The 17,569-nt window shown below is 32.7% G+C and overlaps 1 protein-coding gene and 1 long non-coding RNA gene across 7 annotated transcripts; one reads left to right on the forward strand and one right to left on the reverse strand.

Annotated features, from left to right (window-relative positions):
- Positions 1-4,198: 4,198 nt before the first annotated feature.
- LOC123892487 (probable calcium-binding protein CML35) lies at positions 4,199-5,195 on the reverse strand. Its single transcript, XM_045942276.1, has one exon. The coding sequence runs from the start codon at positions 5,023-5,025 to the stop codon at positions 4,357-4,359; it is 669 nt and encodes a 222-aa protein (XP_045798232.1). The 5' UTR covers positions 5,026-5,195; the 3' UTR covers positions 4,199-4,356.
- A 7,409-nt stretch (positions 5,196-12,604) lies between these two features.
- Positions 12,605-15,008, forward strand: LOC123889867. 6 transcript variants are annotated; one of them, XR_006802657.1, is made up of 4 exons: positions 12,605-12,765; positions 13,627-13,718; positions 14,208-14,356; positions 14,614-15,008. It is a non-coding gene; the product is annotated as an uncharacterized LOC123889867 (long non-coding RNA). The 6 variants fall into 6 exon arrangements; XR_006802655.1 differs by having other exon boundaries at positions 12,605-12,761; positions 14,208-14,334; XR_006802656.1 differs by having other exon boundaries at positions 12,605-12,761; positions 13,627-13,711.
- Positions 15,009-17,569: the final 2,561 nt, after the last annotated feature.

Genomic DNA, 17,569 nt, shown 5'->3' on the forward strand with positions numbered 1-17,569 from the left:
TCACTGTCATTACTACTATCACTACTGTTATCACTATCACTACTACTACTCCCAACATCAAAACCCCATAATTCCGAATAAAACCCCCGGCTATTAAGAACGCCGTTAGCCCTAGTATAGTGGGCTTGAACTTGTTGCGCCCACTCGAAATAACTAGGAGAGGAAATAGGAACTCTCCCACCATCATCCTCATCTAACTCCCTCAAAATAACCATTTTTTCTAAACCTAATTAAAAAATTAGGGTCCCTACTCAAGACAGACCAAATCGGCAAAAAGGAGTAAGGTATGAAAGAAAGAATACCTCAAAGGAATTGACAAAGCTTGGAGAAATAAACTGGAAGCGTCCTAATCGTTGAACAAAGGCTTGCTGGATCGAAGAAGGATATGCGAAAGAGAATGCTGATTCGCGAGAAGAAATAAGTAAAGGGAAAGAAGAAACGGAGATACTACTTATAAAGAGGGAAATCTTTTCGTTTTGGTTGAAGTCCAGAAGTCGAAGTAAGAAGTACCAAGTGCGCCGTCGGATTAAATACGCGTCAAAAAGCGTGTATCCCGAGAGTAAGTTTTGGAAGATTTATCGTCAAATAGTTATCACCCTAAAAGGCGAACATGAAGTCGCCTCGAAACACAATGCGCCTCTGGAATGACCACGCCAAAAGTACAAACCTCGCCTTTTTTGAGCATAATATAAGTAAAGGAAAAACGCTCAAAAAGAGAAAAAATTCAAGATTAAGGAGAAAGCAAAGCACAAGAACAATAAATTCAGCCCTAGACCAAAAATCTTTATTAATTTTGAAAAATAAAGGTACAACGACAGAAAGCAAAATTACAAAGAAAAACTAATCTTAAAAGTCCTATCACTCGGACTCGGAATCTTTTGGCGCAGGCTCAGGGAAAGTCATCTTGGATTCCACGGTGACCCGAGACCCCTCTTCTTCACTAGACGAAGAAGCACGAAGCTCAGGAGGAACGTAGGTCTCCAGAAACGAAACGTAATCCTCATCGCCACTACCAGAATCGGAGGTGTCCGAGGAAAGGACGATAACCTCCACCTTTTTGACATCCTTAGACCTTCGGGAGCGAGTGAAGTTGGAGGTAGACACCTCTACCCTTTTCTTCCTTCGCTGAGGCGGGGTGCTTCTGGCAACAGGTTTTTTCGCATTGTTATTTTCCATCTTAAAGATTCAAAACAAGAGGATAAAAATTCGAGTTTTGAGCAGGTGATATTTATAGTCAATATTTAACCTTAACATCGTTATTAACGGTAGTAATAAATGCTTGAACGGTTGCAGCCACCGAGCTTTGACCATCTCGAAAAATGTCACTTTTACGTTTCCAAGGAGTCAAAATTTGACCCATTTTAGTTATTAAAGACTGCAAAGGAAGGCGGTACCAGAAAGGACAGAAGAGCAACACATAAGTAAAGGAAATTGCTTAAGCATTCAAATTCGTACAAAAGAAATACAACGGAAGCAAAGAAACGGAATAAAAATAACAAAGATCCCAAAATCCGGAAGCAAATTACAAATACTAGAAAGAAAAGCACAAAACGGAAAGATGAGCAAACAAAAGACTTCATGGCATGGTGGAATTCCCCAATTCACCAGCATCGGCAACGGCGATACGGTGCATTTCCTCCAATGCCCGTTTCACCCTCTTCGCCTTCACCATATTCTCGTCAATGGGCTTCAGATCCTCTCTCAGCTCGTTCTGCTTGTCTAAAAGGTCCATCAAAGAATGGCGCCTTGAAATCAGCTTAGCAACATCGTCCCTAATCTCGCCTTGGAGAGCCCTCTTCCTCTTCACAAGCGGCTTCATCTCCTTGTTCAGCAGCACCAAACGATCGTCCACTCTCCGCTCCTCGTTGAAGCATATCCCTAAGATTTCCTCCTGCACACCCATGGTCTCTTTCGTGATCTCTATCTGGCTGTCGACAGCTTCGGTAACTTCGGCATGGCATTCTTTGACATTCTCCACAGCAATCACGAAGGATGCACTATCCTTCAACTCTTTCTCTAGACGCAGCACACTGTCAAGAAAACGCTTCTCTTCCTTGGTCAGCCTCCAGCAATAATCGTTCAGCTCTTTGACGAACTCTGAGAATTCGCCAAAATCATCCATCAAGTCCTCCGTGCTTAAGGCCAACATACGCCGGAGCCGCTTAATGACAGGGGAAGCCGGGGATTGACCACATTCGAAAGAAGGATTTTTGGGAGACATAACTCTGAAAGGAAAGCTTAGAGTTCTGCAGGTAAGAAGGGATGAACTGATTATTTCATCAAAGTACCACTTTTATAGACGGAGAGTCTCATCGTGGCAGCAGCAGGAGGGGAAACGGTTAATGAGAGTTGCTCATGAATGTAAGAACGTGCACCAAAGAGTGGGAGAGAAACGCGGTATATCGCGCGCCAAGAATTTTGGAGGGAAATTCGAATTGTACTTAAGCATTTCATTCCTACGGATTTCATGCTTGGGGGGCTGTGGACTGGGCAATGGGCCTAAAGGCAAAATCAAATTAGCCCAATTAATATAAGAAAGGAAACAGGCCCAAAACAATTGAATTTCAAACGCCCATTTGGCGATACAAGGCCTAGGCGAGGTGGGTAATGACGGACGACGCCCATAAGACGGATTTGCATACGACAATAAAATATCTTCATCCTTCCCTGTCTTAGCGATTAACTTGGGAACGAAGAAACCAACTCCTTGAAACCGCCATGGCTTGAAGATCAAGGTTTTATTCCTACTTTCACGCTGCATCACCGGAAAAGGCGCTGAAGACCGGATTTGTAGGAACCCTAGCTTGGAGAAGAAGGCTTTAATGGTCTATAAATAGTTTGATACTTTCATCTGTAAAGGAGGATCGAATTCTGACTTATTAAAATCCCAGGGTTGTTGGGATTGAACTGAGTGTATTCACACCATTTGATCAATAATACAAACCCCCTCGTTTTTTACCAGAACAATAATATATGACCGAGCAATTTCAATATTTTTATAAACTGGGATAAGATTTGTAGACAAAATTGATTAAAAATTTACAGTACCTCTCGTTATACCTCACCCTATGTTGCACCGGTACTTCGTTTTAGACAGAGTACCGGTACCGGGTACGTACCGGGTACCGGTACGCGTATGGTACTTCCATGGTACGTATCCTCAAAGTACCGAGTTTTTTTTTTTGTTTTTTCATGCGGATACACATGTGGTACTTCCGGGGTACGGACGTGGTACTCTCAGGGTACATACGTGGTACATATTTCATCAAAAACTATTCTAATTTTTTTTTGCAACACTTTTCAATCCTATTCTTTATTCTTTTTTTTATTTGTTTATTTTTTTAATAAAGATTCACTTTAGTTTAAAATTAGAATCGATTCAGTCTCCTTCCCTTTTTTATTTATTTTTAAAAGTGTAGCAGCATAATTTTACTACTAATCATAATTTCCTAAACTTGTAAACCATAATATAATTATTTTTAAAAATCGCTACTTTTTATGTTTAATTATTTGTTTTAAAAATATAATTTTATTATTTTAAAAATATAACTATATTAAAAAAAATATACGAGTGTACCCGTACTGTAGTTTTTTTTAAAAATGTCATACCACATACCGGTACCAATACCAAATATTGGTACCGTACCCGCAACTATGCAACATAACCTCACCTTATTCTAATTTATCAAAGAGGTATTGTTAACCTCACCCTATTCTAAAGTTTCTATTTCTAATTTGTAGTCTTTGTCTGCGTTTTAAAGTTTTTTATACGTTTTGTTTCTTTCTTTAATTGGAAATAATAGAAAGAAAAACAACAATTCTGCAAATTTTAATTTCAATCATTATTATTATAGTCTAACACAGAACAGAATCTATCTATAAGACCAAAAGCAAATACGACCGTTCTCGTTCAGATCCAAAACAGGTAGCCACGTAAGACAGATATTTATGTATTTCCACCCATTTCCAGGAATCTTCACATCACAAACAAACCTACCAATTGAATTATTATTGTCCAAAACCCCTTTCACTTTCACAACGCACTTTTTTATTTATTTATTTATTTTAATTTAATTAATTTCCTTATTACTGAATCTCCTTAAGAACAATTATACACCCAATTCATTTTATTCAATTCAATATAATAACAAATAAATAAAAAAATCAAGAACAACAGAGAAGATAATACTAAAAATCATCAAAGAAGTTGCCTAATTTCTTCATATAATAATAATATTAAAATAATATTTATATTAAATTTTTTTAGTTATTATTATTATATGGTAATTTTTTATATCATGATGATGATGGTATCATCTTCATCAGATAACATCACAATCACAATCATCATCATCATCACCGTTGCAACTCCATCATAACAGAAAACTCTTCAAAACACACAAACCCATCCCCGTTTTTATCAACACCTGCTATCATACGCCTACACTCTTCTAACGTGCACCGTTCATCCCCAATCGCTCTAAAAACCCTCAACAATTCATCCGCCGAGATTCTCCCATCTCGATCCGTATCAAATACCTCAAACGCTTCTCTAAGTTCTTCCTCCGGATCCGAACCCGAACCGGATCCCGATCCGGATCCGTTACCCGATCCAGAACCGGAGCTAATCCGGTTCATGATCGTTTCCACGCTAATGAAGCCTCTACCATCGCTATCCACTTCGCTAAGCATCATCTCGATTTCTTCGGAACTAGGAGGACGCGCACCGAGGCGCGTGAGAACTGCTTGGAGTTCTTGACGCGAAACGACGCCGTCGTTATCTCGGTCGATTAAACGAAAAGCTTGAGCAAGCTCCCACTGAACGTCGACGTTGACATCAGACCAGTCTTCCGGAAGGACGCTGGTAGGTGTTTGTGAGCCACCAGCAACGGTTTTGTGAGTGGATTCATCGGATGAAGATGCTGACCCGAATGAAGGTGGGTCGGATCTTGAGACTGAGGATTTTTCCTTTTTGGAACGGAAGAGACGTTTGGGAGAGAGGTTTTTAGGGTTAATGAACTTCATTGAGTTTGTTAGAAAATTGAGAGAATGAAAATGAGAAGAAGGAGAAGAAGAGAATAAGAAGAGGGTTTGTTGAGGGGAAAGAGAGAGGAAGGTGAAGGGGGTTAAATGGATGCAGTGAAGGCATGAATAGCAGGTCCATTGCTCTTGAGAGTGTAGCTTCCACGAAGTTTCCTAACATTAATAGATTGATTGAAAATGAATGTGTATACCATATTTATATTCATTACTATTTATTTTTATTTTAAAGAGTAGTTAATGTTTTTTTAAGTGATGTTTTAGATTATTGTCCGTTTCGCCCAGTTTTTTTTTTTTAAGTTTATGGAATTTATGAAATATAAATTAGTTTTATGTTATTTTATAAGTTTATACTAGTGAAAATTGTAATTTTATAAGTTGTTTTATCATAAATTACCTTGACAAACTTATAATAATATATAAAAATAGCATAAGTTCTAAAAAAAAATGGACCAAACGAGCACCGAATGTGAGTCAATGCACAACTTTGATTATTAATATTTTTAATTATTTACTATTATGAAAAATTTATATTTCGAAAATACTTGTCGAGACAAACTGAACAACATATTATATATTAGAACAAAACTTACATGCATTTCCATACATGCATTTCTTACTTTTCCTCTCACAAAGAGGTAGTTTTTTTTATTAAAAAATAATTTTCTTTTATTTTTTCAAAATGAAAAAACACAAATAACCACCTCTTTGTGAGTGAAAAAGTAAGAAATGCATGTATGGAAATGCATGTAAGTTTTGTCCTATATATTAATATAAAAAATTACGATCAAAGTAAATTATATGAATAGTGTGCATGATTCTCAAACGACACTTTAAAATAAACGGATGGAGTAATTTATTAAAACATTTTTTTTGTTTTGAGTTAACTCTTTTGTATTTTAAAATAACCAAAAATTCTAATAATTTTGAATTCGATTTAGATAAAAATATAGTTTCATTTAATTATTAAGTTGAGATTCTTTTGAATAATTCGTTTTTCATGAGTGTGTTTGAGCTAAAAAAAAAGAAAAAGGACACAATATAAAAACAATTCATAAAATAAATTAAAGAATAAAGTTTTTTTCTTGGTAGTATGATTTTTCAAGCTGTGAGTAAACATTAAACTAGATAAGGTTGGGGTGGGGTGGGGTGGGGTGGGGTGGGGTGGGATAACTTTCTATTTTGGATTGGGATTAAGTCCAATTTGACGTTAAACTTAGGCCATTTAAGTGTAGAGATCGATCTATTTAGGCGTCAAAGTTGGTTTTCTTAGGCGTCGAGCTCGGCCTACTTAATCGTCTAGTTTGTTTGGTTGTCAAGCTCGGCTCACTTAGACGTCGAGCTCAACCCACTTAGGCGTTGAGATTGGCCTACTTAATCGTCGAGCCTATTTAGTCATCGAGTTCAATCTACTTAAGCGTCGAGCTCGGCCTACTTAATTGTCAAGTCTGTTTGGTCACCGAGCTTGTTTGGTTGTGGCGGTACCAATTGCACACTGGCACAAAACCACATGTTCCTGCTCAACGGTCACAGACAGAGAAAATGCAAAAGCTCTAAAAAAAAGTATAAGCTCTTAAAAAAATTGGGTCAAACAAGCACTGAATGTATGTCAATGCACAACTTTGATTATTAATATTTTTAATTTATTTACTATTATGAAAAATTTATATTTCGAAAATACTTGTCGAGATAAATTGAACAGTATCTTATATATTAATATTTATTTTTATATATTAATAGAAAAATTGAGATTAGAGTAGATTATATGAATTGTGCGCATGATTCTCAAATGACATTTAAAAATGAACGGATGGAGTAATTTATTAAAACTGGCCCAAAGCCACGTGTTCCTGCTCCACGATCAGAGGTCAACGCTTTTGTAACGGTCGACATCAAAATGATTGACAGTTATTGTGAATCATAACTTGATTAAGTGGTGCATGGTGTACAAGTTTTCGATATTTTTATAACGAATATGAATTGCACAAGTTTTTGAAGTTTTAAATTTTTTTGAAAATCATGTGATATGTTATTGAGACTCATCAAGATTAACGGTATTGAATAAAAATCCATAAACCGTTAATTTTAACGGGTCTCAATAACATATCAAATGATTCTCAATTTTTTTAAAAAAATTTATAGATAATCTATACGATATAAACTTTCTATCCAACGGTGGATTTTATAAAATTCGTATTCGTTATAGTGTTTTCGGTGACTTGTGCATGATGCACAACTTAAGACACTTATGCACCGTAGACTTTGCCATCATTTGAATAGCAGTATGTTATTTTAGGTTATCTAAATATATTTTTTTGTTACATGTTATCTAAATTATTTTACTGCATAACATAAGTGCTGTGTATTTTTTTTTTCCAACACAAGCATCTCCATATATAGACTGTTTTTTAACTTGTCATTTTGTCTTTTTGCTATGTCGTTACTCTAATTTTTATTCATAGTCTTATACTAACTCTGTTAAATATAGTCCTCCTACAAAAATTTGTCCTTTTTATAAGACAACATTTAAATTTTCAAGTTCATATTTTTTTCTTTTTACCAATATACAGTACATGGAAGAAAAAAATTGTGTAGACCTCACACACACCTACCATCATTTTATATTTTCACTCAAGACCAGTGATTCCTTTAGTAGATGGAACGGGTGGGTTGTATTTAAATAAGATTAGTAAGGTTCGGTCAGGTTAGCTTTAGATTGATGGAATTAGATGAAATTAAATGAAAATGGATAAAATAAAATAATGTTTCATTGTTTGAATTTAAAAAATAATGATGAAATTGAATGGATTTTATCTCATACAACCACTTATCTCCCATTGTACACGTTAATTTTTAGACTTGTTTTAAATTCCATGGAAATTACCCCATTTCCCATTGAAACACATCCATTTTCTTTCTTATTTATTTCCATGGCATGCAATATTTCCTTTCTTGATTAAATTTATTATTATATAGTTCTAAACAATTTCCATACAATTGGCATTGATATGGTGAGCACTAAGTTCTCAACTCTGTTTGACGTCGTGCTTACCACTCCTTTAATTTCGTCTTCAAACCCACACCCAATGGTCATGAACAAAAGAACAAAGTTAGGGCAACTCTACTTTTGTGAAATTATAACGTTACATTAAAAAAAAAAAAACGTGTATACTATTTTCCGAGAAACAAGCTTTTTTCTTTTTCTTTTCTTTTTTGTTTCAATGAGAAAGGTTGAATAAATAATTTTTTTTTGGTCAGGTGAATAAATAAATTTCTAATGAGCTATAAGCTTAGGTTAAGTTGTTAATTTACAATCGAATCTTTTATTTTTTTATGAATTGAATATTTTAGTGTAATAATGTAGAGTCTCTGATTAATTAATCTACCACAAACGGTTATTCTAATTTATTTATTTTTACACAAAACGGTCCATCTAACATAAGCTCAATGACATAATATGGAATGACAATGCTAGAATGCCAAGTCAAGTTAGACGGGCTGCATATGCTCAGTGGATTGCAGTTCATATAAGTTGCGAAGTGATAATGATCATTATGTCTTGCCTTCAAGCACAAACCGGTGTAAAAATCCTCGTATAGAATGGTTAAAATATAATGTAGATGCATCGATTTTTGTCGACTTGGGAAGGACAGTGATGGGTGCCTATTTCCGTACGTAATAACTCCGGTGAGTTTACTGTCGGATTCACACAGTGGCAGCAGCTAGTTTTATCAACAGAGGAGGGTGAAACATGGACATATTATTGCAAGTGATGACTTAAGCTAAGCGCAGAGGTTTTGAGCGAGTCCAATTCGAAAGTGATTCTCAAGTATTAGTTGGAGCAATTCGTACAAAGTAGCATGGTAATTCAGAGTTTCTTTCAAGCGTTAATGATATCATTCTTGTTATGTTATCTGGTGTAAACTAAGTCAAGTTTGTTAGGAGACAAGTGAATTTGGTTGCTCATACGTTAGCTAGGGCGGCCAATTCTTGAACTAGTTTCCATAGATTTGAAAATATTTCTTCATGTACTGAACTTTTGGTGATTAATTAATGAAATGCATTAAGCTTGTTTGGTTAAAAAAAAAAAGTTAAGCTCAATGAAAACTGTCAATATTAATTAAATTCCACATTGTTATGAAGATTTGTACTATGATCTAATTTGTCGATGCAACTTGTTGGGTCATGAGGGTTTATGGATCATCGCATCAGGGTCTATTCTCACTATTTGGAAGTCCGACACTTTGAAAGTTAAAAATGAACTTAATAAAAAAAACACAAATAATCTTGACCAAAAAATAAAAAACACAAATAATTTATAAATAACAACAAAATATCTTTTAGCTACTTAAAAAAGTCGTCATTCTAGTAGTTTTTGAAGCAAATTTATCGATCAAGTCAAGTCTTCATATTATAGATTTTTCTAATGATCATTGCCCATTGCTATCAATACCAAGCCATTAACTCTTTTTGTAATATAGTAGAGCACAAGTAAGACTTCAAATTAAAATCTACTACTATTTTTATTTTTTTAAATCAACCTCTTTATTTTTTTTAGATACATACTATGTATTTTTTTTTAGCCTCCAAAAAATGGAGATTCGACTATGTAGCGCACCCTACACTTGTGCAGGGCTGACCTTGCATCACATTGAACCTTGAACTAAGTGAGTTTGACACCACATCTTAACTCAACATTAAAGTGTTAGGTTGATGAGTTCTTTCACTTATAAAGTATTCAACATCTACTTTTTCATTTAATGTGAGATTCAACACACACTTAAAATATCAGCAATCTTCCCCTCAAGTTTGAGTCCATCCATTTTTTACGGGTATGCTCCCCCTCAAACGGAAGCTTTTTCACTTGTGCCGCCGTTGAGATCCATCAATGGGACACGCCGCCTGAATACATTGGTCAGGAAGACTTTCGACCTAAGAAGCTTATTCAACCATCGGTTCTGATACCACTGCTGGATCATGAGGGGTCTATGATCATCACATTGAACTTTGAACAACCATATAAGTGAGTTTAACATCATATCTTAACTTAAAACCGTAAGACATTAGGTTGATAGATCTCACTTATAAAATATTCAACATCTACTTTTTCATTTAATGTGAGTTATTTAATGTGGGTCTCAACCCACATTTAAAATATCAAGACAACTAATTTTCTTTGACTTCTTTAGTATTCAAGCAATAAAAAATTGCCGTAAATTATTTAAGCAATGTTTGTCATCTATATCTATATCATTGTAATTATATAATATTGCATGGTTCTTTTAGTGTAATTTTTTGTGTTGGACCATTTTATAGAGAATAAAAGATCTTACTTCAATTGGGTCTCTATGCTAATGAAGGGTGAAATTGCATGAATACTTTTATTTTTATGAAGGATATATGAATAAATTGTGAAGTTAGATAACCTTCTAATAGAAACATGTCATCTAAATATTTTGAGTACTATCCTTATTTTTTTAATCATTAATTTAGTCAAATAATTTAGTAATTAGAATTTCACTTTTTAAAATAAAATATAAATGACGCTTCAGGATTCAAATTTTAATTTCTATATATTTTAAAAAAAACATGTGAAATCGTATAAATAAATTGTGAAGTTAGAGATAACATTCTCACAGAAACACAGCCTCTAAATATTTCGATTACTGTCCTTGATTTTTGTAATCATTAAATCTAATCATAGTAAAATATTAGAAAGAAAAAAACCATGAACTACTAGTTAGACTAGAGTTCAATATGTCCACATATTCGGCAAGTTGGATTACATTACAATAATCACCGACTGGAAACAGCACGCGAAAATAGTTGAGCACACGGAAAATCCACCAAATAAAATATTCCAATATATTAAATTGAATAAAAAAATGGTAAATATTCTAATATACATATCTTATTTGAATATGAATATGTATCTGTATATTGAAATACTATTTATAAACATATTAAAATTATCCACTCAGCGTATTGATATATGTCTAAATAAAATACTTTATCCGATTTTAAATATAAGAGAAAATTTACTTTTTAAATTCATTGAGAATGTAATATATTTGAACCATATTATAAATTAGATATATTAGATTTTTAATAAATGTAAAAAATAATAGATAAAAAATATTCAACTAAAAAATAGTGTAAAAGCAAGTGCATGTAACATGTTCCAAAAAATTTCACCAGTCACTAGAAACACTTTTTGTTTTCATCGTGGGTTGTGGTATGTCCATAGGCTAATATGTCCACGCCCATAGCACACGCACAATGAAAGGGATACAAAGGTTCTTGACCCATTCATAACAGTGTGCTGTCTTTTATTGGAGGACTGGACCACCCCACTATCTTGTGTAAGTTGTGTGCTTAACGAGAAATGTCATAATCTATAATGCATCTGGATATGCTTGAGTAATAAATGCATGCGGTTACACGCTGTAATCGATTTCGGCCATTGATTTATTATCGGACGGTTTATATTACATATATATTAAAATAATCTTGACTATTGATTGACCACTACTAGAAAAAGTTCAAATACCGACGGAATTTAGAGACGGAATTTATTTCTTCTCTATTAGAGACGAAATTAGAGACCGAAAAAAATAATCAGAGACGAAAAATAAAATATATGTACTAGTTACCGATGTTAGAGACGGAATATTCTGTCTCTAAATCATTCTGTCTCTAAATTCGTCTCTACTTGATTATTTATTTAATTATAAATAGAAAACAATAGTTGGAGACGGATTTTAGAGACAAACTTTAGCCGTGTCTAATGTTTTCCGTCTCTGTATCTGTCTCTAATTGGTCAGCTTGTTATTAAAATAGTCAAAATTTTGTTAGAGACGGAAAAGATCCGTCTCCGTATATTGTTGTCTATATTAAATTAACACAATACTATTTCATTTTGCGCCAATTTTTTGCCGCCTAGACATTTATTTAGAATTTTAAGAGATTTTTTCTTCATTGTCCAGCCAAACTAATTATATTATTTCATTAGACAAAATTATCATTTTTTTTTTAACCCTAAGTCACTTTTTGCCCACTTCACACCAGTCCACCGCTTCCTCTCGTTTTCACCCTTCACACCATTGCTCCGTCATGGCCATTATGTCAAGTTATCGCTCACTAATCCTCACTCTGTCAAGGTGTTTGTCTTGCAAAAATAAAAAAATACAACTTAGCGTCTGTCTTGTTAAATTCAAATATTTTCTTTTTCCTTTGTCCTAAATTATAAACGAAAAAATAAAAATCATACTTATTAAGAAAAATTAAAGCATGATAATTTGGAGTATATTTTTGTATTTTTTTTAAAAATAATTTTATAGGAAGATATAAAAATAATTTTAATTGATTTTTCCATTATCCTTTGTATTCCCTCTCAGACAAGTGAAATGTTGAAAACAAAGGGATAATTGAAAACAAAGAAACTTTTAATATAATAATAATAATAATTAATAATTAATAATTAATAATAATAATAATAATAACAGAGGAATAATTCTATAAAAAAAAAGAGAGAGAGATAATTGAAAACAAAGAAAGTCTTAAAGGAGGGAACCGAAATTTTCATTCCCTCTGTTATCTCCCTCAAATATTTTCCCCTTTTTATTTCAGTCAAAAACAAAAACTATCATACTTCTATCTCTCGCAGCCCCATGTCTATCATCGCCGCCGTAGATACTCTCATCGCCTCCCTGCTCTTCATCGTAGGTTTCACTGCTCTCTTTCGCTCTTTCTCTCCCTCTACATCTCTCTCTCTCTCTCTCTCTCTCTGTGTATGTGTGTTAGTCGCAATTTGGATGTGGATTCTTCAACTGTTAATTGATTTTTGTCTTCAATTTCTGGATTTATGTTAATTTTTTGATATTTTGATTACTATGATTTAGGATTTTGAGTTTATGTGTTCAATTTATGTATTCTTCATTTTAGGGTTTGATTCATGGGTTCTTTCTGGTTAATCTTTTTAGTTAGGTTTTTGAGTTCAATTGAATTTAGTACCACCATACATAACACATGAACCTCAACTCTCCCATTATATATTAAACATCACTTGTGCTGTGAGATGTTGTCTTCAATTTCTCTTAAATTGTTTTATTTTAAGAGTTAAGACTAAGATATTTGCTAATCTAAAAATGCAGAATGTAAAATTTTTATACTTGAACTGTTGAGTATAATTTACGTCTTACTTTCAGAATGAAATTTTGACTAAGATATACAAGACCTGTATTAGATGGTATACAATAAGAAAGATTATGACAAAAATGCAGAATGTGAAAACAAAGTCCATGTAGACCCTTGAAACCTCCAATTTAAAAATGACATACAACTATAAAGAAAAGGGTTGGAGCATATATGTTCACTTAAAGCCAAGGGACTTTCATGAACATAACTTAGGTTCAGCCACCACATATCAGTCCTAGTGTTTCCTTGTTTAATTGCTGATTTTTTTTTTATAGCAAATCCATGACCTGGAATGCCATATCAGTCATTTTTTAGATTGATCTGTCATGTATGTCACTTTTTAGTTTATGAGTATTTTATTTGATTGGTTTTGATTCTATTTTTGAGCAGTTTATCCAAGGTTAAGTTAATGTCCGAGCCTCAAAAGCTACCAATAGAAGAAAAAAGAGTTCACATATCCCTTGCTTAGCTACAAGTAATTGGTAACTTATTGCAAGAGTGATTGTTTATACTTCGGTTACCATGTCATTCAAAATAGTTTTACAATTTTAATTTCGGCTTTGGCTCAACAATCAACATGTATATGATTTTGTTGTTGTGCTTGATATTCCACTTGATTTTAGAAGAGCAAATGTAATTGAGTCATAGTAACTTATCAATGATGTGTTATTATGGTTGTGTTCACTTGAATTTTAATGGATTACATTTAGCCTTTTTTTTTTTGGGGTATATGTTGTCTACAAGAAATTATGTTTAGTATGTGTATCTAATGCTATATTATGGTTATATTTCTTTTATTAGTTTCTTGGTTCTGTTCTAAGTTAGTTTCTATTGATTATTAAATAAAAATGTGTATGAAACGAGGCTTGTGAACTTGAATTAGTTTACATGATTTATGTTTGAAATTACATAGAATTATATCCATATATGTTTGAAATTGCATCTTATTGTAATTTTTCTGATACTTTCAGCTTCGAACCCGAATCTACAGTGAGGGGTGCTATTACGAAAATCTTCAAAGAAAATTTTCAAGGTGCATGGTCATGTTGGAGTGCTGTTGATTCAACCACACGAGATTTTTGGTTTGAAGACTTTAAGGTCATTTTATTAAGTAATTGAGGTGTGTTGGTTGTGTTTCATTATGGGATCCAATTGATAATCTTGTTTATTTTTTCATTGAGGATTTCTTATATATATATATATATAGGCTATGCTTGTCATATTACAGATTGTGTTTATATGCTATTAAATTTATCGTTGTTTCTATTGGAGTGTAGATTTGTATATATGCTATTAAAATTGTATACAGGCTATGCTTATCATATTACAGATTGTGTTTGCAACTTTTACACTACTATTTGTATTGTTTGTTTGTAGGCCAAATACAAATGGCTTGAAAAGGATGAAGCTAGCATTGAAAAAGCTTTAATAGTAGGGGAACATTGGCCCTGAAAATTGCTTTGTTCAAGGTTTGTAGTGGTAAAGATAAAGGTGAATGGATTGATGAAGATAAGTTAAAAGAATTAAGGGATCAATGGAACGGTGAAACTTGGCAAATGGATTGATGGATTGATGGATGATGAAGATGATGTGTTGGATGATGAAGCTTAGCTTTAGTTACTTTCTTTTATGTATTTTTGTTAAATCAATTATATGAATTTTTGTGTCTTTGACAATTTTAGGTTTGATATTATATTTAGTGCAGTAGTGGTGCACTTGATACTTTGTAAGAATGACATACATTTGGTGTCAATCGAAATTTGATTTTCTCACATTCTAGAATTATATAAATTATATATAGTAGATAAAAATTAATATTTGAAAAATTGTATAAGCATTTAATTGCTAAATAAGAAAATAAAAAAAAAAACTTTATAGAGACGGAAAATGTGTTTTGTCAATATGGAGACGGAATTTTTGAGACAGAATTATTTGAATTTAGAGATGGACAATTCTGTCTCCTTTAGAGACGGATTTATTATGTTTTGAATTCAATGTTTAGAGACGGATGTTTATTTGATAGTGACAGATAAATTCTGTCTCCAATCAGAGACAGAATATAAAATCCGTCTCTGATAGTTTAGAGACGAGGAAATTAAAGACAGAATCAAATCGGTCTCTAATTCTGTCTCTAACATGCTTAGTGACGGAATATTGGCATTTTAGAGACAGATTTTGCCCGTCGGTATTTAAGATTTTTCTAGTAGTGGACATCCAACGGCTGCTGCTGTAACTGCGTACGAAATCTGCTTCCATCTATAATCTATGCAATACAACATGAATTAGTACTATTGGATTGGATTAAAAGGAAAAAAAAAGAATTAGCTAGCATTGTTATAAAAAAGGATGAATTAACACTTGCCCTAAAAAAGAATTGTTGTGCGCGTTTTAAAATTTTATTGTAAGTTACAAATTAAGTTTGACTTTTGTGAAAAATGTCAGTAGTGTTAAGCAAAATACAAGACACTTTAAAATTATATTTCGGAGTGATTTCGCCACCTCCAAGATATTAGGCGCTTGGACATAACAAGTACATAAAATGCAGGGCATTTTGGCAACACCATGGGGCGCTAGGGGCCTGGTTTAGGGCCGCATTTTGCTCATTTTATGTGCCATATTTAATTTATTTTGTGTCGTTTGACAGGTAAGAGCTGATTCTTAAAAGAGGAAATTAGAGAGACAAAGAAAGAAAATTCTTATGGGATCAAATTTAATCATTGAGTATCCTTTAGGGTTTTAAAGTACACACAACAAATCGCTTGGAGGAGGTTCATGTTGAGTTTCTTACTTAAAAATAATAGTTTATTTTAACTAACTCGCATGCCTGCTACTAGTCCCTTCTCGTTCTTGTTGTATTTTTCAGCAAATTAAACAGCACGAACCAATTTAAAAGATAAAATTTAAAACACCAATTCAATCCGATTAAAATAGCGGATTGATGGCCCGTCCCAACAAACTCAACTTATTTTGCCACCCTAGCTGAAAGGAGTACTAAAGAAATAATGGTTATGACATTGTGATTTATATAAAGGAGTGGTTACTAACAAGTCATATATCAATTCTATCTACCTGTCTCAGTTCATAGTGCCCACACAATGCACCTGTGCTTAATATAAAGAGGCTCAATTATTGCAGCCGAAACCTAAACAGTATATTCACATTTTGACAATCTTATAAGTGGCTCTTTATTAATTCTCCTTTTTTCATTTTTTTTATAAAATCAAGACTTGAGCATGTTTGTTTTAGATTTTAAAAAAGTATTTTTCTTTGTACTTTTAAATAATATTTTTATAATATATTTTTATGAATTAATTTTTATAATATTATTTTAAATTTATCTTTTTATAAATTAAAAAAGTGATTTTAATATTCAGTAATTTAAATATTCATATTAGAGATTTTAACTTCACAAAAAATTACAAATTTTTAAAAAGTATATCTCTCAAAATAAATAATACACTTTAAAAAATTGAAAAAAGAAAAACAAAGGACCCCATATTAACTGACTTTTTAATATGTGTGAATTTGTATAATTTTAGTTATTTTGTAGTACTAAATAATCAAGTTGCAATTAACTAGTCTACTTGTAACACAAACACAAAGTCTTGATTCTTTATGATTAGTTAATGCCCTGAAAATATTAGAAAACACCATTGAATGCATGCACAATGGCAAAAGCAAGGTGTGTGTCCCCATTGTCCTTACGTAGTAGTCCACCACATGGATTTGTCCACTCCACTGCCCTCAAATAAGGCAAGTAACTTGACAAACCAAAGCATATATATATGCCTTTCAAAGTGGGTTGTATATCTCTCTCTCACATTCGATATGGATTAAAAAAAAAAGTGACCGGAGGTGAATCATAACTATTAGATAAATCTTTTAATTATTACATAATATGTATAAGTGAAGCAAATTATTCATCATTCACAAACTTGTTTTTACAATTAAATTAATAAGTTTCATTATTTTGATCTAATAGTAAAATTTCTTGATCTAATAGTAAAAATAAATTTATGTATAATGAAAGACGTATCACGCATATGCATCATAGACTTTATCTTAAATATTGGTATTTGGTGATTTTTTTGGGTACAATACTTGTGATTTTTATTGGTGGGTCTTATGATAAAAGATGGTAAGAGTGTATATATTAATTAAAGATCGCACACTTAATTTATAAGAAAAATGACATAAATATTTTGTTGAAGCAAAAAAAAAAAATGAAATAAATATAACCGATGGTTAAATGCAGAAAGCAGCGTATAGTTGGAGAACGTGAAGATATGAACAGAAATGTTGATAAGCAAACCAGAAAATGTTGCTACAAATA

The sequence above is a fragment of the Trifolium pratense genome, linkage group LG6 (assembly GCF_020283565.1).
Source record: "Trifolium pratense cultivar HEN17-A07 linkage group LG6, ARS_RC_1.1, whole genome shotgun sequence".
NCBI classification, from domain to species: Eukaryota; Viridiplantae; Streptophyta; class Magnoliopsida; order Fabales; family Fabaceae; genus Trifolium; species Trifolium pratense.

Excerpts from the sequence above, each read along its gene's own strand:
- LOC123892487 (XM_045942276.1), bottom strand. The coding sequence starts at position 5,025 with ATGAAGTTCATTAACCCTAAAAACCTCTCTCCCAAACGTCTCTTCCGT.